Source organism: Euprymna scolopes, chromosome 22 (assembly GCF_053919585.1).
Source record: "Euprymna scolopes isolate OS-2025 chromosome 22, ASM5391958v1, whole genome shotgun sequence".
Taxonomy (NCBI): domain Eukaryota; kingdom Metazoa; phylum Mollusca; class Cephalopoda; order Sepiida; family Sepiolidae; genus Euprymna; species Euprymna scolopes.
The window spans coordinates 103,707,823-103,735,098 of record NC_136503.1 but is presented as its reverse complement, the minus strand read 5'-3'; the positions used below and the strand labels follow the sequence as shown (position 1 = coordinate 103,735,098).

General features: G+C 33.4%; 1 protein-coding gene across 14 annotated transcripts in view; it reads left to right on the top strand.

Moving 5' to 3' along the window:
- Positions 1 to 27,276, top strand: part of LOC145243583 (PHD finger protein 20-like protein 1) — a 200,070-nt gene that overhangs the window by 70,823 nt on the left and 101,971 nt on the right. For 8 of the 14 annotated variants that reach the window (XR_013862915.1, XR_013862914.1, XM_080106568.1 and 5 more), the window contains 2 exons: positions 4,321 to 4,636; positions 16,474 to 16,578. Coding sequence is in view for 12 of the 14 variants with exons in the window: in XM_080106568.1 (XP_079962694.1) it covers positions 4,321 to 4,636; positions 16,474 to 16,578 (421 nt within the window). In the remaining 2 variants the exon portion in view is untranslated. The remainder of the gene's footprint in view (positions 1 to 4,320; positions 4,637 to 16,473; positions 16,579 to 27,276) is intronic. The other 6 variants (XM_080106569.1, XM_080106571.1, XM_080106567.1 and 3 more) reach the window with 1 other exon arrangement.

The following is a 27,276-nucleotide window of genomic DNA, read 5'->3' as shown; positions in this document are numbered from 1 at the left end:
GGTTTGTAGCGTAATTCATTCAACTTTTGCAAGGTTGATTTGGCAATGTGCAATTGGACATTATGGTGAAGCAGAATTGGGCCTTTTCTGTTGACTAATGCTGGGTGTTATTAAAGTTTCTGATGCATTTCGTCCATTTGTTGACAGTACTTCTCTGCCGTAATGGTTCCCCATAAAAAGGAGTTTGTCCAAATTAAATAGCAATTGTCTGATATAAGAGGTTTGTTTCTCCCACATTGATCAAAGCTTTATTGCTTTCCAGCACGATGGCCGGGAAAGTGTCTTCGCTTCAGATTAGTTTTGCTTTTATACAAAAAAAATGAACACACATAAACGGAGCCGAAATAGCAAGAATTTTGTAGAAGTCGATGTAAATAAATCTAGATGCGGCGCGCGTTCGCAAATCGTAGATATTACAATCTCTATGGTATATAAAAAGTTCTAAAATGTAGTAACCATCCCCCCCACCCCCACCCGAGAACTCCCGCGAACAAAACCTTTGCCGGACATACAGAAAAAATGCACACACAACACACACACTAACACAGATTTTGCCTTTTACATATACAAATTATATTGGATCCAATATATAGTAATGAGTTAAAGTTTTAAAAAAAATGACTTGTGCACCACTACCGAGAATCGAAACCAAAACGTTTAGCTTATGATGTACTTTTTCCTTTGACGTTAATGCCTGATCTATGAACACATATTCAAAAAATTAAAACATGAACCAATAGCTATTACGTTATGCATGCATATTTGTAATGTCATCGTTCGACCGTCACCTGGCAAATTCCATTTTTTTTAAATTTTCACACTTTTGCACAGATTTTCCCAGGCTAAAACCCAAATATAAAGTTTCACATGGGTTTGAATTCCTTATCTATTAAGTTTCATGTCTGTAGACCAAAAACTGACAGAGGAGTTTGGTAGGCAGAATTTTTTAAACAAATATATATATGCATACATAAATATATATATATATATAGAAAGAGGTTTGTGTTTACTATATACTTTTTACACAGATATTATGCAAGTATAAATCATATAGAATATCTGTATGAATATAATTACACGTAATAGTTAACTAAAGATGATCATCCTATTAAAAAAACTAAAAAAAATCTAATAGGGAATTAATTAAAATGAATGTTTAAAAGAATATGCAAATTAGCTAGATCTTTTGCAAATGAATGCAATTTTCACAACCCATACATAACAAAATTGTACTTGGTTTTTAAAATAAATAGCAAAAAAGGGTTTTTAATATGAATATACACAAATAAAAGACAAATTTATAGGAGTATAGATAGTATTTTTATTATTTACATAAATTAAAGTTTATTATACTCTCATTACAAAAATTTTCTCCCAAAATAACTGATCATCTAGTTGTACATGATTTTTAGCTATTTTCTTCACTCTTGAAAAAGCCTACAAAATAGTTGGACAAAACATTGAGTAATTGGGTCTTTTCCATTTTTTAATTCATACCATCATATTTATTTGAATCTTTTATTATCACAAATATCAATAAAAATTATACATAGTGTAGACCAAAAATTGACAGTAGTTTGTAGTTTGGTAGAAACCGTTCTACATACACATAGACAGACAAGGTCACTAATATATATATATATATATATAGGTTTGAGATGTTCAAAAGTCGTGACTAATGAATACAACGAAGTTGTTAGATAGTGCTTAACAAGAGCAAAATATTTTTTATTTGAGGATAAACTCTTTACTGTTTACCCTTAAATAATATATATGTATACACACACACACACGCACACACACACAGGGTGACCCAAAAAAACGACCCGACTCTAGGCCCCGTTTCTTAGTGTTTTGTCCAAATGAAATGAAACTTTGGTCATAACTAGTTTATTATATTCAAAACATCACATCAAAACACTAGGGTCTTTGGCCTTTTTTTCTCCGTTGGTTGTAAAATGCTCAGAAAAACAATTGAATGTCCTATGTTTTTTTTTGGTCACCCTGTGTATATATATATATATATATATATATATAAACAATTTTCTGTGTAGAGAACGGTCTCCACCAAACTACTATGTCAATTTTTGGTCTACAGATTTGAAACTTGCTATATAGGAAATTTAAACCTGTAGAACAAATTCTGTTTGGTTTTCAGCCTGTAAAAGGAGCTGCTAAGGGGTCAAAATTCGACTATTAATTAGAGTAGAAAGTCAACAGTGAAGGGGTGAGATTTTGTTGCTAAGTAGGTTTGTCTTGGTTATGTACGTCGAGGAGGTACAATGAGTTCATCAGAGCACATTCCACTAAAATATTTGTAAAAAAGACACAGATGCAACACTGTGGCAATAAGACAGGGGCTGGAGCTTAGTTGATAAAGTAGGACCTATTAGATTGAAAACTTTTTTGGACCCTATCCAAGAGGGAGAGGCTAATGGTAGATGGTTGCAACAATACCGCAGTTGATATGAGAATGACATGATGGCTGTGTAATATGATTAAATCTGGAAAGTATACGGAGATGTGTGTGCAATAAGAGACTTCAGTGTTGTGACCATGTTCAAAGAATGGATGAGAGTTTTCGACTTCATTGATATAGAATAGTTGTAGGCCCAGATCACGGGAAAACATGGGGAGAAAGTGATAGAAATGCATCTGAGGGAAAGAAGGATAACTAAAGACCTGGTCAGCGATAGTCTACTTTGGAAATCAATTTCTGAAAGACATTCAACATGTAAAACTGAAAGGCACGATTTAACCTGGGTAGATCAATGTTAGATTTGACAGTATTTTAGAGTGTAACCTCGGACACGAGTATATTTGAAATTTCATTTTCATCATTAAATAATCATTTATTATGTTTCTGAAATTTTGAGATGAGAATTGATCATTTCGATTATTTAGTAGTGTTGGGAAAATTCCAATAGTTTTTCAGATTCTGATACAATTACTGATTCCGAGTTTTTATAAATTTCTAAATTTTTAACAAAGTTGTCATTTTTTCACCCCCGATTGTAAAAATACATGTTAAATTTGTATATATTTTCTCAAATGTAAAAACACTTGCGGGTGGGTGATCTATATATTTTAGTTCTACTGGAAGTTTGAAATCAAATATTTATTCCATTATCACTTGCAGCAATGGGAGATTTTGTTTTGAATAAAATATTAAAATAATCGTTTTTGGCATCGGAAAATAGACACAGATTTTTCCGATTTTGCGATTCTCCCGGTTTTTCCGATTTCCAATTTCGATTAATTGTCCCAACACTATTATGTAGACTACTAGTCCCATCAAAGTTTTTAACCTTCAGCCTTCTTCAGGTATATCTTGTTGAACTCTAGAATCTGTACGGAATTTCAAACAGAATCTTTTATTTAATACACATGCTCTCATTTCGTTAGCGAAGGATTTGTGGCATCGTGGATGAAATACTTGGTAAAATTCAGTTGTAGGTTACACTTTTATGGAGGTTGAAGGTTCAACCCTTACTGCAGGCAGCACTCATAATACAGTTGTAAATTACTACCCAGCCATTGCTGACGGAACAAGAGCATGCTATCTCATTGGATTAAATAAAGAGGGTGCTTATTCAGGTTGGCACTTATGGCAGCATTTTAAATTAAAGAAAATGCAAAAATGTGTGCATGATGTACGTACCAGTCACGGGATGAAAAGTAAAAATTCCAAAACTCAATTTGATCAATTTTTTTCTTTTTATTCAAGAAAATCAAATTTCACTCTGTTTTAGTGAGGGTGCAAAAAAGTGTCATCAATGAATTTGTGGACAAGGACAGACAACCCTTATGCATGTGAAAACTGTCAAAATAATCACTGATTATCTCCTAACGTTTTTCTCTAGAGAAACATGGTCTTGTCTGTCACTTATCGGTAAAAAAAATGGGCCAATTGTTTTTTTTTTTTTTTTTTTGTAAATAAAAAAGAAAACTACTTGGTCAATTTTTGTGATTTTTGGAATATGCAATCTTCATTCTATGACAAATAGATAAAATATAAATGTTTTTTTTCATTTTTTTTTTTTTATCATCATAAGTGCCAATTTGAATGAGCAACATAAAGATTTCTGTGCAGATTCCCCGAGTTCGACAAGATACATGTGAAACGCTGTGCGATTGCCTTCATGATGAAGATAGTAGTCCAAAAGAATCCAAAAAATATAAATTTGAATAAATGTATTTCAGAATATCCAAACTTTTTTTTTTTGTTTCCAATGTATAACGTTTTAATGATGATAAAAACAGATGTTGTGGAACTGATTCAAACAATCGCATTCTTATTTCTATCTTCGTAAAATGTAGAAAATGGACCCAATTCCAACGAATCCTACAGTTAGTGAGGGCAACAATGACAACAGTGTCGAAGAGGAATCCTCATCGTTATCCACTTCTCCAACGTCAGCGGTTAGTACAATGACGATAATGTCGGCTACAGCAACAACACCTACAACAACTTTAACAGCTGCCACTGTTACAACAACATCAACAAACACAACAACAACCACGATCACGACCACGGATGCACCGCCATCTCCCATGGAGGTGGATAGTAAAGAAGAGGATCCCATCCCAGAACAAGAATCCCCAACAGATGCAACAGAAATTCCTCCTGAAACTGGTAAGAAATTTAAATTGGATTTGTTGTTGTCTATTTTGTTGTGAAGTCTTGCAGAAGAGTTAAAGCTAATGGATTGATTGAAAAAATATTTTTTCAAACAAAAACTAAGGTTTTTGGTGGTGGGGTGGGGGGGCATGAAAAAAATTTGCTGAAAAATGTGCTTCAAAGAATTTACTGGTGCTACCAGATCAGGCTGTCTGAAGATATTGACTTCCTGAGCTGAAATGCACCTAACATTGATGCTTTCTGTTTTTCTACTTCCTTTTGTAAAACTTAATTGTATCTTGCAAAACTTAATTGTGTCTTGCAAAAAGAAGTAGAAAAACAGAAAGCATCAATGTTAGGTGCATTTCAGAAAGGGGAAATGGGAAGAGGGAAAAGGTGAGTTGTTTTTGGTTTTGCAAAACATAATTAAGTTTTGCAAAACAACCCACCTTTTCCCTCTTCCCATTTCCCCTTTCTCTTTCTATCCCCCCCCCCCACTTCCTGACTGGTTTCCTAACTTAAATTGTAGTAAATATTAATACTCCATGATAAAAACCAATCCAAACACTACAAACTAGTGAGTGAAGATACAAAAAGCTTGAAGAATAAGTCATCTACAAAATAGCTGGATGCAACATGAAGACTATTTCCAAAATAACTGGATTTAGCATTAAATAACCCGAAAAGGGTTGATATGCCGTAAAACAACCAAACCAGACTCAAAGAATTTAATTTAAATGTTGGATTATGGCCAGGCAGTGTAGTCAGACGCCATTGGAAAATATCAGGTTTTCAAATGTCCCAGAATTTAACTGAATTTTAAGAATCTTAATCCTATTTTTTTAGATAGGTAATCTTACTACTTGTGTGTGAGAGAGAATGTAAAAAAAAGGATTAAATGTGAGAACAGTTGTGCAAATAATTCAAATATTCAATCCTCATCTCAGAAATTTTTTAACGTCAAGAATGTAGCAGTAGTTCAAATAATCCAAAGTTAACTTTCAATACCTACAGGTTGTCATTGATATACGTACATCCAAACAGCATAACATTAATGCGGGAGTGCCTCAGGGGTTGATCCTTGGATTATTATTATTCCTGATATTCATAAACGACCTTCCTGATAATATTGTGCCCGAGATGGGTATATTTGCTGATGAGACAACACTCTATAATATGCATGAAGGAAGAACAGATGTACAAAAATCTAAGACAATGGCAGAATTGTAAGAAAATTATCTCCAAACTATAGTGGAATGGGGTCGCAAATGGATGGTAACATTTAATGCTAGTAAAAATAAACTGCTCTCCTTTAACAATTACAAGACGCCTTTCCAACCCCCTATATCCATGACAAATAGCACCCTACCTGAGAATTCTACCTTCAAACTCCTCAGCCTAACATTTACGGGCAATATGAACTGGAACAAATACATAGAAGACATTGCAAAGGCTGCTGCAAAGAAGGTGGGTTCCCTCTATCGAGCTAGAAGACTACTCACACCTGAGAGTGTCCTGTATCTCTAAAAGGCGACCGTTCCTCCACGCATGGAGTATTGTTGCCACATCTGGGCTGGTGCATCTACCACTAGTCTCTCCCTCTTAGATAAAGTCCAAAAAAGAGTTGTCAATCTAATCGGTCCCACTTTATCAACTAAGCTCCAGCCCCTGTCTCATCGCCACAATGTTGCATCACTTCGCCTGTTTTACAAATATTTTAATGGAATGTGTTCTGATGAACTTGTTTCGCTTGTATCCCCTCGATGTACATATTCCCGACAAACCTGTTTAGCAATAAGATCTCACCCCTTCACTGTTGATGTCCCTAAATGCCAGAAAGCTTTCTATTCAAATAGTTTCTTCCCTCGAACAGCTAGACTTTGGAATTTCTTTCCTACTACCTGCTTCCCTGGCTGTATTGATATGCAGAAGTTTAAATATAACATAAACAAATATCAATATCTTGTTAATCTTTCCTAGACATGGCCCCAAATAGTAGCCCCTTACGTTTAAGTGGCGATATGCTTTATAAGGGGTGAACATGAATAAGAAAAAAAAAAAAATTTTACCATAAAGTTTACTCAATAGTGAGGCCTCAATTTGGAATCTTGGAAAAGTATGGAATCAGCCCTTATCACTAACCAGGTTCACTCTGATACAAAGTACCTGTGAAAGTCTTATCTGTTGGTTAAACAGAAACTATCGTTTATAGCTTATTTGTTTGCAAACAAATTAATCACAGTTCCAGCACAAAATGTTGACATTCTATAAAACATGACAACCAACGAAAAAAAAAATTAAAATGTACCTTGATATCTACAAAGCTTTTAACGTATGTAACAATGCTTTTGTCAGTTTTCACCAACAGAAAATGACAATCTTCATAAAATAAGTGTTTTGCAAAACCCCCCCCCCCAAAAAAAAACCGACAATATAAAAGAAATAAATGCATACAATAGTCAGTTGGTTTCTTTTTTTTGATTTTTTTTTTGAAGAGGCTGAGGTAGTTTGCTTAAAGCATTCTCTGTAAAATAAACACACACACACACACACACACACACACACACACACACACACACACACATATATGAAAATTAGGATTTAAATTCATAAATTAAAAAATTTAACAAATTTATTATTCAACAAGAAATACAAAATAAAACTTTTCAGTCTTTTAAATCTTAAAATTTTTGTATTCCTTGTCGAATAATAAATTTGAAATTTATTAATTTACAGAATTTAATTCTAAATTCTCATTTATACTATTGCTCTATCTCATATATTGAGATTTATCTGATTGGGATCGTCTTTTAAATATTAATATTTATATGGACTTTAATTTTACAGTATTATACAAGCTTTAATCTGAAAATATTTCAAAATTTCAGTTAATTCATATATATATATATATATATATATATATATATATATATATAAGAATAATTGAAATGGTATTTTTTATGTCTCTCTCTCTCTCAACCTCCCTCTCTCTCTCTTATATGCATATAATGATTGTATCGATTGGTTTCCTAGGTGTAAATCCAATAAAACTCACATGATTATTAAAGAGCTGGTATATAGTTTGTTTATTATACAATCATTATTGGTTACATATGTGCATACATGTTTCAGTGGAATCTCAATTCAAGGATAACATTTCATCAGACTAAAAAAGGATTGATATTGACTCTTTTTTTGATCTGATGAAGTGTTATCCTTGAATTGGGATTCCACTGAAACATGTATACACATATGTAACCAATAATGATTGTATAATTAACTATATATATATATATGTGTGTGTGTGTGTGTGTGTCAATCACTCACTCAATGAGGAACCCCTCCTTGGACTTTAGCCATCTAACTCCGTCCCGAGCTATCCACTGCCATGTGCGACCCATGTTTTGTATCAGATTGTCCCTCTATCTCATTCTTGGTCTTCTCTTTGGCTTATGTTCATGAGGTGTCCATTCTGTTGTCCTAATAGACCATCCGTTTTCATGCTCTCTGGCTACCTGCCCTGCCCATCTGTGTTTGGATATTTTGATGGCAGTATTGATGTCAATAACTCTTGTTTGCTGGCAGATCCAGATGCTTATCTTTCTGTCTTGTAGAGTGATGACTAACATTATCCTCTCCATCTTCCTTTGTTCTACTGCCAAGATTTCACTTTGACGAGTTGTCAGGGTCCATTTTTACTCCTGTAAAACATGACATATATATATAATCAACCTGATTAAAAATATTAAATTTAAGAAAAATAAAAAATATATCACTCCAACACTTAAAAAAAAATAATAAATTTTCAAAATCTATTTCTATAAGCCACCAAAATAAACTCATAGTACCGGCAGATAAAACTGGAAATTTCTACACAATGGACTATATACAATATAAAAATCTAATATATAAGGAACTTAATAAAAATTATAAAACAACAAATAAATCAGCACTAAATAAAATAAACAATGATGCAAAAAACATTTTAACTAAACTTAAAATAGATAAATACACAGAAATAACGGTACCAGGTACCCCGAGATTTACTTTAAAATACCACAAACACAGCTTTAATATTAACCCTACTATTAGACTCATTTGCCCCTCAAAATCAGATATAGGACTGGTTAGTAAAAACATATTAGATAGAATTATCCCCAAAATTAAATCCATAATAAAATACCCACTATGGCAATCTTCCAACCAAGTAATCGACTGGTTTTCTAACATTCAAAATAAAAATAACATTAAATTTCTTTCTTTTGACATTGAATCATATTACCAATCTATATCACCTATCCTACTTAATAAATCTCTATTAATGGCACGAAAATTAACTAATATAACTCAAGACGAAATTAAACTAATACTTATAGCTAGAGAGTCTTTAATAACATTTGATAATAAATATTGGACCAGGAAAAATACCCCTAACCACTTCAACATTTTAATGGGATCGACGGATTCAACTCAGGTCACTGATCTAGTTGGGCTTTTCCTTTTAAATGAAATACATTGTATACTCCATAAACAATTCAAACTTGAAGGAGGACTATATAGAAATGATGCACTTTTCGTAACTAATTCTACTAATAAAAATTATGAAAAAGCAATTAAAGCTCTACATAAATTATTTAAAAATTATGGACTTAGTATAAAAATTGACCCTAATAAAAAAATTGTTAATTTCTTAGACATAACCTTAAATCTTGAGAATTCTACCTTTGAACCCTATCATAAACCTAACCAATCACTACTATATGTCCACAATCAATCAAACCACCCAAAATCAATATTAAAATCAATAGTTCCCAATATCGCTTTAAGAATTTCTAGACTGTCTTCTACTAAATCCATATTTACCAAAAATGAAAAATATTATAATGAGGCCCTTAAAAACTCTGAATATAATTCACAAATGAAAATGATAGAAACATAAACTGCATTGAAAATAAACCTATTAAGAGCGTAATAACATATAATATGGCAATGTCTTCCCGTATACGAGTTAAGAAAAATAACCAAGAGACAAAAAAAGATAAAACCAAACCACAAATATTAGATAATAATACAAATAAACAGCAAACCAAAACCCGTAAACGTAAGAATAGACACAAGGAGATCCTATGGTTGAACCCCCCATATTCCAAAAACCTAGAAACAAACATAGCCAGAGAATTTTTAAAAATATTAGATAAGAACTTTAAAGCCCCCCATAGATATAATAAAATTTTCAATAAGAACGCAATTAAAGTCTCTTACTCTACTATGCCTAACCTTCATCAGAAAATAATTAGCTCTAATAATAAGAAAATTAATAAACTACAAAATACAACTATACAAAATACATCGGACTGTAACTGTAGAAGAAAAAATAAATGTCCCCTACAAGGCTCATGTAAAATTAAAAATGTTATCTATAGCTGCACAGTATCAAAAACTCCAAATCTACATGAACCTATTAACAGCCATAACTCAACTACCAGATTAAATAATAACACCAACTTAAACCAATCTACCGATCAATTACTAATCAACCCACCATATAATAATTCAACGACAGACCTAACGGAAAATAATCACAACAAGCAAGAGGTAATATATTTTGGTTCCACATCTGGCCTAATAAAACATAGAATTTCAACGCACAAACATTCTTTTAAAAATAACTCTCTGTCAAACCAAACTACTCTATCCAACTATATTTGGCAACTAAAAAACAGCAATATTTCTTTCAACTTAAAATGGCAAATAATTGAGACTTGCAAATCATATAAACCAGGAGATAAATTTTGTGCACTATGTACAAAAGAGACCCTAAAAAATTTAAAATATGAAGATATAAAAAATACAACCAAACTATTAAATTCAAGACAGGAGCTTATGACATGTAGTCATAAACGTTAGTTTAAATTTAATAAATATAAACCACCTTAAATCATTAAAAATTACTTATTAGTAAAAATAGATTACAATTATTTTTTTTTATTTTTTAATAAATTAAGTTAGACTAATTATCTCCCTTACACCCTTCAAATAAATAAAGTAAAGAAAACATGACAATTATCTCCCCTTAAAATATGTAATAGTAATATTCTATATATATAAACCGTAGCGTCTTTAAATCAAAAATACGCTAACGGAAACAATTTATTGCACGAGCGTCTCCCCCTTTTAAAATTCATCATTCAATAAGATAAAAAGCTATAGCAAACATCTAAATGACTATTTTAACCACAGTTCCTGAGTTCAAAAAACGAAAAATTAAAAGGTAAATATCTATATATATTTTTAAAGCAAATTTATTATGTAAATTCAAAAATATATATTTTTCTCTACTTATTTCTATCTCTAACCCATATTAATTTTCTTATAAATTTTAAATCCAGACCTTTTATTTCAATTTTTTCAGATTCATCTGCCTTACTTTTAATGCTAGGTTTATTTATGGTGTCTTTTAAATTCAATAAAAACCCTTCAAAATTTGCTGATGAGGAGACCTTGCTTATACAAAAATCTATATATAATTATTGTACATAACTTGATGTATACCACAATAAAAAGCATTGTTTTCCGAAACGATCGTACAGATAATTGATTTTGTTGTTGTTCCTTCTTATGAAACGGATTTTTAGTTTAATTATAATTTGATTTTTAAATTTTAAATTATCAATCACATTACTTAATATTATATATATATATATATATATATATATATATATATATATAGTGCCGGCAAAAGAAAGTCCGCACTTGTAATTTTTTCAAAAACTGCAAATTTAAGCTACATTTAATGTAACTATTTAAACAACCTATACTTCATTTGATTCACCTTTTCTTCCTCTATAATTTTACCTGTTCATATCTCACTTTTAATTGAAATAGTCTAGTGTTCACGTCAATTTAAAAAAATAATTTCAAATTAAGGAGGCAAAAAGAAAGTCCGCATCAACAAATTCGCTTAAACCAGCTTAAATTATCGCTTCTAAATCAGTTTAAAATATCCACCAACAAAGCCTCTCTAATCGTAATTGTTGTTGTTCCAGGTTATACAACGTAGCATTTAGTCCATATGTCACAACTTTCTCCTAGTGATTGTCAGGGGCTCATTAATTTCCACCTTCCTGGTTTATCGAATCGAGAAATCGGCTGCAGAATGAAATGTGATAAGAAAACGGTACGAAAGACTGTGCAAAAGCACCAAAACACTTTCATCTGGTCGTGCTAGAGTAACTTCTAACAGAGAAGACAATGCTATCAAGATCCGCAGCCTAAGAAACAGATTTAAAACGGCTCCCCAAATCCAACAACAGTGCAATCTTGTTAAAAAGTGCTCTCTTTCTACTGTCAAGAACAGATTCAAGGAATTTAATTTTGCGAGGATATGTTGCAAGACCAAAAGAACAGAAAGCGCCGTCTGGACTTCGTCAGATGCAATGAAGATCATGACTGTTCATATTGGTCAAAAGTGCTTTTTAGCGATGAAAGCAAGTTCAATAGGCTAGGCAGTGGTGGTGACAATATGTCCGTCTGAGGAAAGACAAAGAATTTAATCCTAGGTGCTCAATTTCAACACTGCAAGGTGGTGGAGGTTTAGTTTTGGTGTGGGGCATTATTAGTACCAATGGTCCAGGACCTGTAGTTCACTTCCAAGGTCAAATTAATTCGACCAAGTACATTAATATGTTGACTGAGCATTTTCTACTCTACTTTGGTCGGAATTTGGATAATAATCACATCTTCATGCAAGATAATGCTCCCATTCACACAGCTGGCAGTGGAGAGGTTTCTGGAAGAGCATGATATTCCGTGTTTGGATTGGCCTGCACAATCTCCAGACTTCAGTCCTATCGAAAACGTATGGCATTACATCAAGTAACAGATACACAATGATAAAATTTCAAATTTGGGAGAACTTTGGACAAAAATTAAAGAAAAGTGGGATGCGCTTTCACTAGAGTATTGCTGCAATCTAATTCAATGAAATTCCTAAAAGATTACAGGCTGTCAAATTGCAGAAGGGCTATGCTACTAAATATTAACTAGTTCATTGTGTTCCTGTTGTATTTGTGTTGCTTAATGACCTAAAGTTACATTTAAATAACAATTTTCCATTGTGCAAACTTTATTTTTGCCTCCTCAATTAGAAGTTATTTTTTTAAATTGAGGTGAACACTAGAATATTTCAATTAAAAGTGAAATATGAACATGGAAAATTATAGAAAGGTAAAAGGCCAATCAAATGAGGTATTGTTTGTTTAAACAGTTACATTAAATTTAGCTTAAATTTGCAGTTTTTGAAAACTTTCTTTTTGACGCCTGTGCGTGTGTGTGTGTGTATATATATATATATATATATATATATATATATATATATATATATATATATATATATATACTAGCAATCGGTGCCCGGCGTTGCCCAGGTGTTTTGAAGTGTATGCTGAGAAAAAAAAAAACTGTCAATTTTTTTAAACTTTGACCCCTATTATGACCTCTTAACATTTATTGTTTAGGGATCAAGTAAAGTTAATAAGTTAGATCCATGTCCAAGGAATCTATATACAAAATATCAAGTGTTTAGACCCAAAATTGTAGGAGGAGTTTGGTAGAATTCTCAAAGGTCAAATTGTTGAATATTGACCACTTAATCGCCAAATTTCTGTCGAAAACCTATCACATCGATTTTCCCAAATCTCAGTACCCTGTATATCAAATTTCGAATCTGTAGGCTTAAAATTGACAGAGTTTTAGCGTAGGGAAATGCACACAGACGCACAGACACACACAGACACTATCACTTATATATAAACATAAACATCATATATATAAGGATAATAGTACGCCACATATATAACAAAAGACCATTATTTACTGAAGTGAAAGGAAAACCCGGGGGAACTTTACCCAAAAATAAATCTATATTTTTTTGTGTGTATTGATAGTCTTATCAACACCCCTTTTTTCTATTTATTTAAAAAGAAAATACAACTTTGTTATTTATGGGTCGTGGAATTGCATTCATCTACAAAAGATCTAGCTAATGTGCATATTTTTTATCGTTTTTAATTAATTCCCTATTAGTTTTTTTTTTCGGTTCTCTTATACGATGATCATTTTTATTTAACTATTACGTGTAATTATATTCATACAGATATTCTATATGATTTATATTTGCGTAATATTTGCGTAGAAATGAAGAAAATCAAATTTACTGTGTATTTATCGTGTTGCCATAACAACGTGATGTAGCCAAGGACGGTAGTGGACGTGAGTGTGTGCGCGTGTTTTCGTGCTGTGTTTATATTATGCATATTGTTTCGTATCTTATCAACTTCTTCGAATCTATGTGTACAGTAATACAAAACTGTTTTTCGAGCTGAATAAATATGTTACATTAAATAAAAACACGAAAAATATATCCAGTTTGGTAGAAAAGTAACTTATCTTGCCTTTGATAAGATTTATTTGTTATATATTTGTTTTTTGACAACTTTTTCGAATCTATGTGTACAGTAATACAAACCCGAAATGAAAAGACCACGAGTGAACGCGCGTTTTACATAAAAATAAATATTTTTAAATTTTATCTTTCTAGCTTTAAAAAAAAGTTTTAAAATTTTATCAGCCGGCATAATTTATTTTTAAATATTGAAAAATTTCAGGAAAATTAATTTTTGCTAGATTTTCAAAACATTGTTTTCGTGTTGTGTGTACGTGTCTGCGGCTAGCACCAGAATGGCGGCCGTGATGTCGTAGGTTGGATTGTAAGATTGTGTAAGTTTCGTATTTTTTTAATTTGTAAATAACAAGTTATGAAAAAATTAAACCCTTCCAAGATGGACAATAAATAAAGCCATAATATTTTATGGTAAAGGTAAGAGCGTAGGAACCATAGTTTTTTAGGAGATGTGATTATTGGATTAACCAATCAGAAATCGTCTGTGGCACACACATCTCTGTTTTTATAGATGTATAGATATATACACACACACACACACATATATATACACACATATATACTAGCAAAAGTACCAGTCGTTGACTGGGTTCAAAAACAGCCTACAGAAAATGGACTCTGATTTATGAAAGTATGATAGGTTATGAAAAGGAAGGGTTGTAAAGACATAGCTTCGAATTTGGGGGTATCAAAACCAAAGCAAAATATGATGAAAGTAAAAATAAAATAGATAAACCCCATAATTTATAATACCATACCTGTTCACACTGAAACAATTATCACAATATTCTGTGGATCTATATTACAAAAACCTTGTTAAACTTTGTGACATATTTCCATTCTATGGAGATCAGGTGCGAGCGAACACCCCATAATTTTATTATACCATATTTCTTCAAACAGAAACATAATTATCAAAGTATACTTACGCAGATAGATATGAAAGGTCTTTATTAAAGTTTGTACCTATTTTCATTCTATGGAGGCCAGGCACGAACGCAGACCCCACAATTTTATTATACCATCCCTATTTAAGTTAAAACATACTTATCAAAGTATTATTATGTACATCTATATCAAAAACACTTGTAAACGTTTTTTTTTTTTTTAATTTTTAAACTTTTTATTTCCATACTTTGTGGACCATGCGCGAATGCAGACCCTACAATTTTAATGAACCACCGTTCTGCCAGATCAAACATACCCATTCCTGTGTCTCGATACATCTTCTATCATTATATGTAATCAGTTTTTTAAAATAGTCAATCCTATAAGAGCCCATTCGTAACCATACACAGACATTCAGCTTTGACAGAGTACAAAATTGGCTTAGTGGGGGATGCCCTTTTCTCTACCCTGCAACCTCTCTCCCACAGAAGAGAAGTTGCGAGCCTATCCTAGTTTTATCGGTATTTCCATGGCAGGTGCTCGTCTGAACTCCAATCTCTGGTCCCCCCTTGCCGATCTTTCACGAAAAACACCCGTCTAGCAGAATCTACTGTGAAAAATTTCCCCCACTCTTTATCTGTGCCTAAATCAAAACATGGATTCCATGAACAAAGCTTCTTTCTTAGAACTGCACGCCTGTGGAACTCTGTTCCGTCTGCCTGCTTCCCACCTGACTACAACTTGGATGTCTTCAAGTCCAACGTTAACAAATTCCTAATGAACCGCCCCCTTAAGTAAACACTTCATCAAATCTCCACGCTAACACACTGTACTTGCAATAACTCTTATTCCAGAGTGGCTTCCGGGCCTTGATAAGTGGTGACCACCGTGTAAAAAAAAAAAATATATATATATATATCTATATATATATAATTTCATCAGTGGTGAAAAAAACAGACTAGAGTGCTCAATGTGTAGCCAGAGCAGTATATAGGAAATTTATTGCTGTGAGTCCAGAATGAATTTACATATTGTTTCCGCTAGGAAGATATCCTCAGAAGATGAGGAAATATCCAACCAGCTTCGTCAGAATTAATGATCCATCTATGAATTCTGACGAAACTGGTTGGATTCTGGACTCACAGCAATAAATTTCCTCTCTCTCTCTCTTTCTCTCTCTCTCTCTCTCTATATATATATATATATATAAAATGGTTTAAAATTTTGTGTAATTTATAAATGAAGAAAGGAAACAGTTTAAATTCTTTTGGACACTAAATTCAATATATTGCCAAGTTACGACTGAAAAATTCACGAATATAAAAGGATTCAACTACGTAAAAGTAAAACATAACATATATAAACAAACAATTTATAGAATAACAATGAGGAAATATGTTTTGGTTGTTAAAAGAAAAATGGAAATAAAATTAACGTACAATTTATTTTTATATATTTTTTTAAAACATATTTATTAAAAAAAAACTACTTTTATTTATCTTAGCAGAACTGAAATTACCAAGTAATGTTCGAGAACGTCGATCCTCGTCCGTGTCATCAACGGCAAGCTCAGGTACGCTCTCTATTGAGAGTATAGAGACACTGAAAGGTGAGTCATCAAAATTGCCATTTGCTTTTCCTTCTGAGTTTGTAATAGAAAAATGATGGTTAATGATTTTTTTTTTCTAGGTCGGATGTCCCTGTGGAATGTCAGTGGATGAATTTGGTCTATATTCATGCCGCTAAGATCATACATGCGGTTAAGGTGTATATTTAGAACTGCACGCCTGTGGAACTCTGTTCCATCTGCCTGCTTCCCTCCGGACTACAACTTGGATGCCTTCAAGTCCAATGTTAACAAATTCCTAATGAACCGCCCCCTTAAGTAAACACTTCATCAAATCTTCACACTAACATGCAATAACCCTTATCCCTGAGTGGCTTCCGGGCCTTGATAAGTGGTGATCACTGTGTAAAAAAAAAAAAAAACCATAAAACGGTTAAAAACAAGTAACTTTATTTTATTTATTCGAATAAAATAGTACTTTTGCGGATTTCTTTAAATGTCAGCTCAGGCTGAACCAACAGCTGATGTAAACCACCAGAATATGTTGAGTATTGGTGAAGTTGATAAGCCAATGAAAAGGTGATTGCAGTTAATTAGTTAATAAAAATTGAAGCAGACGACTTTTAATAAAATGGAAGAAAAAAATTAAGTTTTTAATCATGCACAAACAAATCCGAGCAGTAACCTTAAACCCTGAAGAAATTTAGTTTATAATTATGCACAAATTTAATCAGTCCAACCCTAACCTTAAAAAAAAGTTTCTATTTATTTAAAAGAAAAAAGAAAATTTATTCATAAAATTTAGTGTAGTTTGTTGTTATATTTTATTGTTTTTTCTGTTTTTTTTTTTGTTTTTTTGTTTTTTTTTTGTAATTAGTATCAGGAAAATGTTTTTTTTTTTGTTTCTTAGTGTTTTTAAGATTTGATCAGTACTTCGCATATTCCGGCAGTTTATGTTAGCTGCCGGTCAAACCTGAGTCAACATCACTGAAATCCGGTGCGCTAAATGTAAAAGTACCAGTAAAATTATGAGGAAGCTTTACTTGATGGCATGTCTAACTAAAAGTTAAGATGGTTATCTAGAATTCTTCCTGTTTTAAAAAACAAAAAAATATTTGATGTACGTACCTGTCAAAGAACGAAAAGATCATATTTAAATTGATCAAAAAGGTTTTTTTTTTTTTTTAAATATATAAAATTATTTTTTTATTTTAAGCAATTAATAGTAAATCAAAGCCATTACATGACTAAATAAAATTTCTAAAGACTGAATCATTATTTTTATTATTGGAATCCTTTTGAGATGATTGATTCATATATTTGTTTATTTATTTGCGGACTATTATCCTCATCATCTAGTTGTCCCATAACGCCCCGACCAACCATTCCTCCGGCCTTCATCAGGAGGTAAACCATAACGGGATAGAAATGCTGAGTCTCTTAAGTGTATCTTCAATAATTACTGCCTTCCATAGTTGTCGTCTCACCATGTTTTGGCCAACTAAGCCTCTGATCAGCTTTGGGTAGGATTGAAACCGTTTTTTTCGGACGATGCTCACCTGGAAGCGTAGAGATTCAATATTTCTATCGACTGTGCCAAGGGTCCGTGCCACAGTGGATAGAGACATTGAATTTCTGGCTGAGGCATTGTGGGACAACAGTTAGAGGATGAAGATAATAGTCCACAAATAAATAAATAAAGATTGAATTATTTCCCTTTATTTTTTCAAGATGGCAGAGAGAGACACTCCATGTTCACTGTCTCATAAAATTTAATTTAAAAAACTGGATCAATTTACGTGAAATATGGCATTTGTGTTCTGTAATAAAGATTTTTTTGTATTTTAATAAAGGATGGAATTCTAGACAACTACAAAAGTTAAAAACAATAAAACAAACACCTACTTCAAAGTTGGTATACTCTTGAACACCAATGCCTTGGATAAATAATATCTAAAAAAAAAAAATTTGAAGATCAGCTGGGCCAAATTTGTTCAGAAAGGGGGGGGGGTCAGTTATTTTCAATTTTATATACTAATGCGGAAAGAAAATGCTGACTCATTTAAAAATTATTTGATGCTAACTCAGGAGTTTATTTATTATTTCTTAACATTCTCTTCTGACTATTGTAATTATCAACATTATTTCTCTTTGAAGCGAGGCAGAGGGACTGGCAAGAAACTCTGTAATGGTGGTTTTAGTAGTGCTCTGGAGGTCTCCTTAACTTTATTTGAGTGATTTTTTTTTTTTTTTATAAGCGCTCCTAAGAACTCCTCAGTTTTATTTTTTCACTTCTATATGGACAAAGGAGAAAGAGGTCGTTTGAAAACTTGAGATCAATAGAGATAGGACATAAAGGTGATGCAAAACGTTTGAGGAAAGTAATTTTACCCATTACATTACAGGATAACCATGCAGAGTGAATCAGTGTCAAATTATGCAGTCAGTAAAGGATGATATCATTGATTAAAAATAGATAAAGGAGAGCCGTTTTTCTTGATGAATATAATCCTGGTTATATCCTAGATAAATGTCTGGCATAGTATTTACCTCTCTCCCACTGCGGGACGATGTGACTCAGAAGGTGGAATTAAAAATCCAGCACCTAGGAGGCAGCAGACTCTGCCCTATTAAAAAAACGCCGCCTCGCTCAAATGGCCCAGACTGTTGGACTGATTGTTGGGGATGTATCTTTGACTTGGGATGATAGGTTCTTATACACTGGATGATGTCATACAGAGAGATGGATGACTTCATTAAGCTCAACATTCATCTGTTATGATGTCATCTATTTTTTAAGTGTGTGTATATATATAAAATGGATAAAGCAAAGTTCATTCATATATATCTCCTCGATATTAAACGATTAGACCATTTCTGTAATGATCCGATCCCTGTTCCTATTTACAATGCCTCCCCACGGGACAGAGTTAGACACCAGGGTCGTTTTTTAACGTGGAGAAAAGGAAAAAAAAATTAAAATTGTCTCAGTCGTGAAGGATTTCTCCTCCATTGACAGAGAACAAAAAAATTGAAGTGGAGCATCTGAAGAACAGATGGTATTTATTTGCTCCCCCACCGAGCAAATTAGGCACAAGGCCGATTTTTAATGTGAGGAGTGAAGGGAGGGGGAAGGGAAAAAGGGGACCAGCTCCCGAGAGGTGGGAAATGGGAGCTGGTTAAAGGTCAGGCATGTGGGGTTGCCCCCACATCTGGTCCTTGCTAGTCATAGCTAGTCATAGCTTGCAGCATCTGCCGGAACAGATACTACACTTTGATCTTGTCCCGAAGGCCAAGAGATCCGATCCCTGTTGATATTGCAGTAGAAGTTTAGTTCTGTGCAGTTCTAGGAGGTCCACCCTCCCATGCCTTGCCTTCTCTCTTGAAGAAGGAGTTAGTTTATTGCTAATCGCCTGAAACGCCTTCACCGGGGAATTCCAATGGGGCTGCCCAGACACTTTTTGCAGGCCAGTTTCCCTCCTCGGGTTGTTGACTTCCCAATCTCACTTTCTGACCTTGGTGTCTAAGTTCTTGCTGTGGGAGAGAACAAAACCACGTTCAACACAATATTGATTTATGAATCGATACGTACAGAAAATTAATGTAAGTAAATATATTTGGAAATTACAAAAGGTTTTCTTAAATATAGATGATTTCATAAAATGATCCTTTGTTTTTAATTTAACGTAATTCGATCGAGTTTACGATAACTATGTTACAGGCAGTGTTATTTCACATGTAGGTGAATGCGGAAGTCTAACTGGCTTGGTCTCTCTGAAGATTGAGAGGAATGACATGGCTATTTTATTTATTTCCTCCTCTTCAGGACGTTAGGTACAAGGTCAAGTTTGAAAATGTTTCTTCGTATTCGAACTTGGCACACCCAGGTTTTCAATCCGTCGTTAAGTTTTGGAGTTAATACTTTCTTGTAAAAAACATAATTATAGACCGACATGAAAGTGAAGAAATTGTATATTTTCTAATAACATTGCTAAAAAGCTATATTATACAATTAAAAAAAAATCTTATTTTGATCTTAAAATAAGCTTCTCTCCTTTCAACACCAATGCTCAGATCCTAGTTTTGTTCCAGTTGAAATGAAAAGCTGGCAGTAGCCCCTTTGGTGCTCATTATATTGAAATTTGGCAGTTAAAAATAACTTCTGAAAAAAAAAATATATATATAGATGTTGTTTTGTTTTGGTTTTAGCGATATGTTTTGAATGAATTCAATTATTTACGAAAGTGCATTTTTACCTAAATGTAAGTTGGGAATAATTTTCCCTTTTAACCAATTTGGTACCCCCACATGGGGAGCGGTATATATATTATTTTTAAAATGTAATTATCCACTGACACGTGTTTCGTCGTCTACGACTCATCAGAGTGGCTGTATCTAGCGAGATTCGAAATCGGGACCCAACGGTAATGAGTCTAAACTCTTACCCCTGGACCATCTCGCAAACTGTCTGGATATATCGCGATTTACTTAGATGTTGTTTTGTTTTGGTTTTAGCGATATGTTTTGAATGAATTCAATTATTGACGAAAGTGCATTTTTACCTAAATGCGAGTTGGGAATAATTTTCCCTTTTAACCAATTTGGTACCCCCACACGGGGAGCGGTATATATATTATTTTTAAAATGTGTATATATATATATATATATATATATATATAGCTGAATGGATTTGGTCCTTGCTAATGGAGTTAGAGATGGTTTTGTTGCTGGGTTCGAATCTCTTGATAGGCGTTAATCATAACACCCTGCACTGATGATTCATGAAAAGATGAAACACTAGTGTCTGTAGATATTTAATAATTATTATAGTAAATAATTATGTCAGCCCCTTTAGGAAACTCGTTTCTTAACGTCGAGCACTTTACAGTTGAAATAAAGTTGGTCAGTTTAGCTTGCATGCGCAGATCAGATAATGATTAGATCTGACGGGCATTTAAAACATTTAAAAATAAATGTTTAAATTTCAACAACAATTTTGCGGTTAACGATGGCTGAATGGATTTGGTCCTTGCTAATGGAGTAAGAGATGGCTTCAAATCTATTGAGCGATGTTAATCGTGACACCCTGCACTGATGATTCCCGAAAGGATGAAACATTAGTGTCTGTAGGTATTTAATAATTATTACAGTAAATAATTATATATGAGACCATGTTAGTGTACACTAAAAATTTAAGTATGTTAGTAAAAAAAAAAAGTTTAAAAAAGAATAAATAAAAATTTTAAAAATTAATTTACTACTCTAAGCTCACAAACTACAAGGCTTTTGACAGCGTATGGCACGATGGTCTTCTAAGGAAAATTAGATCATATGGTATCACTGGAAGAATACATAATGTAATTAAATCTTTCTTAAGTAAAAGAAAAATCCAAGTTGTCCTCGACAGTCGTACATCTAAACAATATCACATAAATGCAGGAGTACCTCAGGGGCCTATTCTTGGACCTCTATTATTCCTGATATTCATAAATGACCTCCCTGATAAAATTGTTTCGGAGATGGGTATATTTACGGATGACACTACTCTCTATAACAAGCACGAGGGGAAAACAAATGAACACATATCTAAGGAAATGGCAGAAACACTAGAGGATGACCTCCAATCTGTAGTGGAATGGGGACAAAAATGGATGGTCACATTCAATGCTTCCAAGATTAAGCTTGTTTCCTTCAATAACTACAAGAAACCTTCTCTACCACCAATAGCAGTGGCCAAGAACACATTGCCTGAAAGTACTTCTTTTAAACTCCTTGGCCTAAAGTTTACAAGGAATATGAACTGGAATAGATACATTGAGAGCACTGCCAAGGCTGCTGCAAGGAAGGTTGGCTCCCTCTACCGTGCTAGAAAACTACTTACGCTTGAAAGTATCCTGTACCTCTATAAGGCCACCATTTGCCAATGTATGGAGTACTGTTGTCACATCTGGGCTGGTGCATCTGCTGCTTGTCTCTCACTCTTGGACAGGGTTAAAAAGAGAGTCGCCAACCTGATAGGTCCTGAACTGTCATCTAGGCTACAGCCTCTGTCCCATCGACGAAATATTGCATCCCTCTGCCTGTTCTACAAATATTTTAATGGTGAATGCTCTGACGAACTGCAAATACTTGTACCTCCTTGACGTGACTACCCCCCGACAAACCCGACAAGCTACTAAGTTTCATCCCTTTACAGTAGAGATCCCTAGGTGTAAGAAAGCCTTTTACTCCAATAGTTTCTTCCCCCAGAACTGCAGGTCTTTGGAACTCCCTTCTGGGATTCTGCTTTTCCAACTGTACTGACATGCAGAAGTTCAAGTGTAATGTGAACAAACATCTTTCTACTCATCTCTCTTCATGATGCCCCTGGAGCTTAGGTCCCTGATAGTAGCCGCCTGTTTCAAAGTGGTACTGTGCCTTGTTTGGGGTGAAAATTGAATTTAAAAAAAAAAAAAAAAAAAAAAAAAAAAGCTTATAGATTATTTCGCTTCTTTTACTATGAAGACAACACACTTATATTTGCGATTCAGAAAAAATAAAAAATAAAGCAACAAAATGGCTTGTTACTTTTAACATCACTTTTTTCACCACCAGCGCTCAGATTTTTGTTTTGTTCCACTTAAAAATTAATGGTGCTCTCCTTACTTGTCCTGGTAAGCTCCTGACTTTTACTCAAGATCTAAAATGGAAGGATTATATCCAATCTGTTGTGATGGCTGCTGGAAAAATAGTTGGATCATTCTATTACTCCAGAAATTACCTGATTCTCGATGCAATCGTTTACCGGCATAAGAGTTACATATGCTCTAACGTGGAGTACTGCTACCACATCTGAGGGATGTGTCACTCAAACCTTTGTTCTTTGTTTTGGCAGAGTACAAAATTGACTTCTACATTTCACAATGGGAGATAATTAGTTTTATTCTCTATAATCCTTTTCTTACAAGAGACATTGCTAGTCTTTCTCCACTCTGTTGTTTTTCCAGAAGATGTACTCGACTGAACTCCAATCTTTAGGTTATTGTTGCAAAGCATTCGCAGCAAAAACAAGTCTTATTACCTGCATTGTAGAGAATTTTCTACCTTCGTCAGATAGAATTTCCATTAATTTTTTGTTCAAATCAGATGCCAGTAAACACTTGTCTTAAACCATCATCATAAGTATTTTATCATTTTATTATTATATGCGTTACACACTTTCCAGTAAAAGTTTTTGTTTAAAAACTTCATACCTGTAGAAATGCTTTTCTGCAAATCAGATGTCAGTAAACCTTTGTCTTAAACCAACATCATAAGTAATTAAATGTTATTACTAAATGCATTAAACACTTGTCTTAAACCATCATCATAAGTAATTAAATTTTATTACTTTATGCATTAAACACTTGTCTTAAACCGTCATCATAAGTAATTAAATTTTATTACTTTATGCATTTAACACTTGTCTTAAACCATCATCATAAGTAATTAAATTTTATTCCTTGTATTGATCTTTTTAAATCCTCTCATAATGTTCTTTATCATTCAAGTGTGAATCTGTCCACCGCATTAACCCATATTTTCAAGTGGTGAAATATTAATCTTGTTATATGGTGACTTGCTTCAAACATGCTGAGTAGATATCTGGTCGGTTTTCCAAAATTTCCCATCTGTAAAACATGATTGCTTCCCTGAAGCTGCCTTCAAATCTGATTTAAATAAACACTTAACATAAACCATCTTCATAAGTCATCATAATTTATTCGTTCTATTCATTATTTTATACAAAATAATCACATTGAAACACCTGTTAGATCACCAGAGTTGAGCAATGTTGAGCTTGGTCAGTATTACGTGGGACTGTTTTTGAATTTAATATTCCCTAAACACTTTCTCCTTCAGAGGAAATCAGTTCAACCCACCTAGGGTGAATGCTGTTCAACAACATTTATTATTTTCAATCCTCTCATAATATTGATCATCATTCAACTATCAATCTGTCTGTCACATTAATTCTTATCCTCAGATGGTTTTTAGCCTGGATATATTTTTTTTAGTCTTTAACACTCTTCTACCCTGCTGTCATATTTTGGACTTCTTACTCTCATCACACCATCCAATGTTTAAAAAAAAAAAAAAATCATTTTTTTTTTTTTTTTGTAAAACTTTATTTAAAAAATATTTCAATTATTTTTAACCCTTTTTTCCTCCATTTTTCTTACGATATTTTTCTCCATTTTTAAAAAAAATTTTCTCTATTTTTTTTTTTTTCCATTTTTTTTTTTTTAATTTTCTCTACTTTTTTAACAAATTTTCTCCATTTTTAAAAAAAAACAAACCTCTTCCATGATTATTCCGTCCTGATGAAAACTAAAACATTTAAAAATTCTACCCTAGATATTTTTGTCTAAATTTTTACCATTATTTGCATTGGTTTTCCTCTCTTGGTATTTTATGACCAATTTTCCACAAATGTTTCCTTTGTCCTGCTTCAGTTGTATTGTTCCTACATAAGGGATTCCAAGGTTGTTAAACACAAAGGGTAACAATGGGAACAAGCTCTAATTGTCGATCAAATGCATCTCCTTCAACATTTGAAAACTAAGTCCACCTCCTAGCTTGCTTGCACAGCTTAGCTATAAGTCTGAAAGAACTTTTACTCCTAATAGTAGAGGGACTGAAATTGGGTTGTGCCATCATGTGCTCCCCCTTGACAACAATTGCCGACACCAACGCTGTTTCCATAGTTTTCTTCTCTTTCATCTTTTCTTCTGGATGTGACACTGTCTCTCATATTGGCTGCTGCTGAAGGGGTGAGCACAGCGGCTCAGAAATATAAAAATATAAAACAAGGGAAAACTCACAGGAAATACAAACTCCAACACATTCCATAGATATTAGTTGGGCTCTGGGTGTGTGTGTGTGGTTGTGTGTGTGTGACTCCATTGTGGGAAATTACCCTCTTTGTCTTCTGTTGAGACATTTTTGCTGTTGTTTATCGCCTGCTCATCTCAGCCTCTTAAATCTGTCACAAACTGGAAACTGTTCTCAACTATTGCAAATTCAAAACTGTCTGTAAACCTGTCACAAAACTCACTCTATTCCTAAAACTGTCAGTAAACCAACACTAAATCATAAGAATAAGCTTCAATCTAACCTCCTCTTGTAAAACATTCAAAACATTCGTCTAGTTACAACCAATAGCAAAAATTCCTCCTCCTCTCTCTCTCTCTCTGTACTTAAAATTAAACACAAATTCCATGAATAAAGTTTCTTTTCTAGAACTACCCACCTGTAAAACTCTATACTGCAAGGTTGCTTCCCATTTGACACCAACATAATAGTTTTGAAGTTCAATATAAACAAATTCTTGTTGAGCTATTCTCTCAAATCAAATTCTATCCAATTTTCATCACTATTCATCATTGCGGTGTTGTCTTACTAACTTCCTGACACTCATTAACCCTTATCCTCAAGTGGTCTTTGCGCCTTGATAATTGGTGACTCCTAAGAAAAAAAAAAAACAAAGAAAAACAAAACAAAACTCCTTGGTTAAACATTTGCAGGCAACATGAGTTGGAACAAATATATTAATGACATTGCCAAGGCTGCTGCAAAGAAGATGGATTTTCTCTACCTACCTACATTCTATATACTTCCAGCCTGTCGATATTCTAAACATGCTAGGTTGATGAGTTTGTTAAACATATTGTTTACCATACTTCGACTGTAGTTTTCGAACTAGGCAGGCATCCATTTTGAATGAGGCAAATCAATTCAGACTAGGAATGATCGGCCAAAACAAATCCTTGCTTTTATCTGGATCGAATCGATTGATTTATCAGACAGTAATGTTTGAAATGGTCAGAATTGGTCCTGTTTATATAGATCTCCATCCCTAAATTCTCATATTTAACCCTCAACCATCAATTTTCATGACTAATAACACCCTACCTGAGAGCGCATCGTTCAAACTCGTTGATGCAATACTCTACATATACAGTAGAAGCTCGAGATATGGTAGCCCTAGCATAGGTTTTTTTCAGTTTATGATGTGGAATACAATGTTTTTCCTGCCCCGGATTACGGTATTTGCCTCACCTTAAGGTGTTATTTATGTTGTTATTTGATTATATACTGTACTATATTTTAATATTAATTTTTAATATGTACTGTATAAAATTTTGCTTAGGCCCCGCCATACGGCAATTTTACCTTACGATCCCAACCTTGGAACAGGTTAATGCTGTATCCTGGGGTTCTACCTGTATAAGAGCCAGATATGTCCTAAAATGGAGTATTGGTGCCCTGGGCAGGAGTTGCTGAGAGCATCCTATCCTGCCTTGACAAAGTTCAAAACCAGCTTTGAAAACTAATAAGTGATTCCCTTTTTTCTTCTCTGCAACCCCTTTCCCACAGAAGAGACGTTGCGAGCCTGTCTCTACTCATTATTTTCATGGCGAGTACTCGACTGAGCTCCAATCTATGCCTCCCACCCCTGCCAAACTTTTACTAAAAAATCACTCGTCTAGCTACAACCATTAACAATTTACCCCACTCTTCTAACTGTGCTGAAGAAACAAAGTGAGATGATCAATGATAATTCGTACTAGATTTATATTGTAATGCCTACAAATTCCCATTAATCACTTAAAACTGTTTTTTCTTTATAGAAACTACTTGATCAATTTACGTGATTCCAAAACAAAACAAACACTGTGCTAACTTTCTGACCGATACATAATATTCATTGTGTTATAA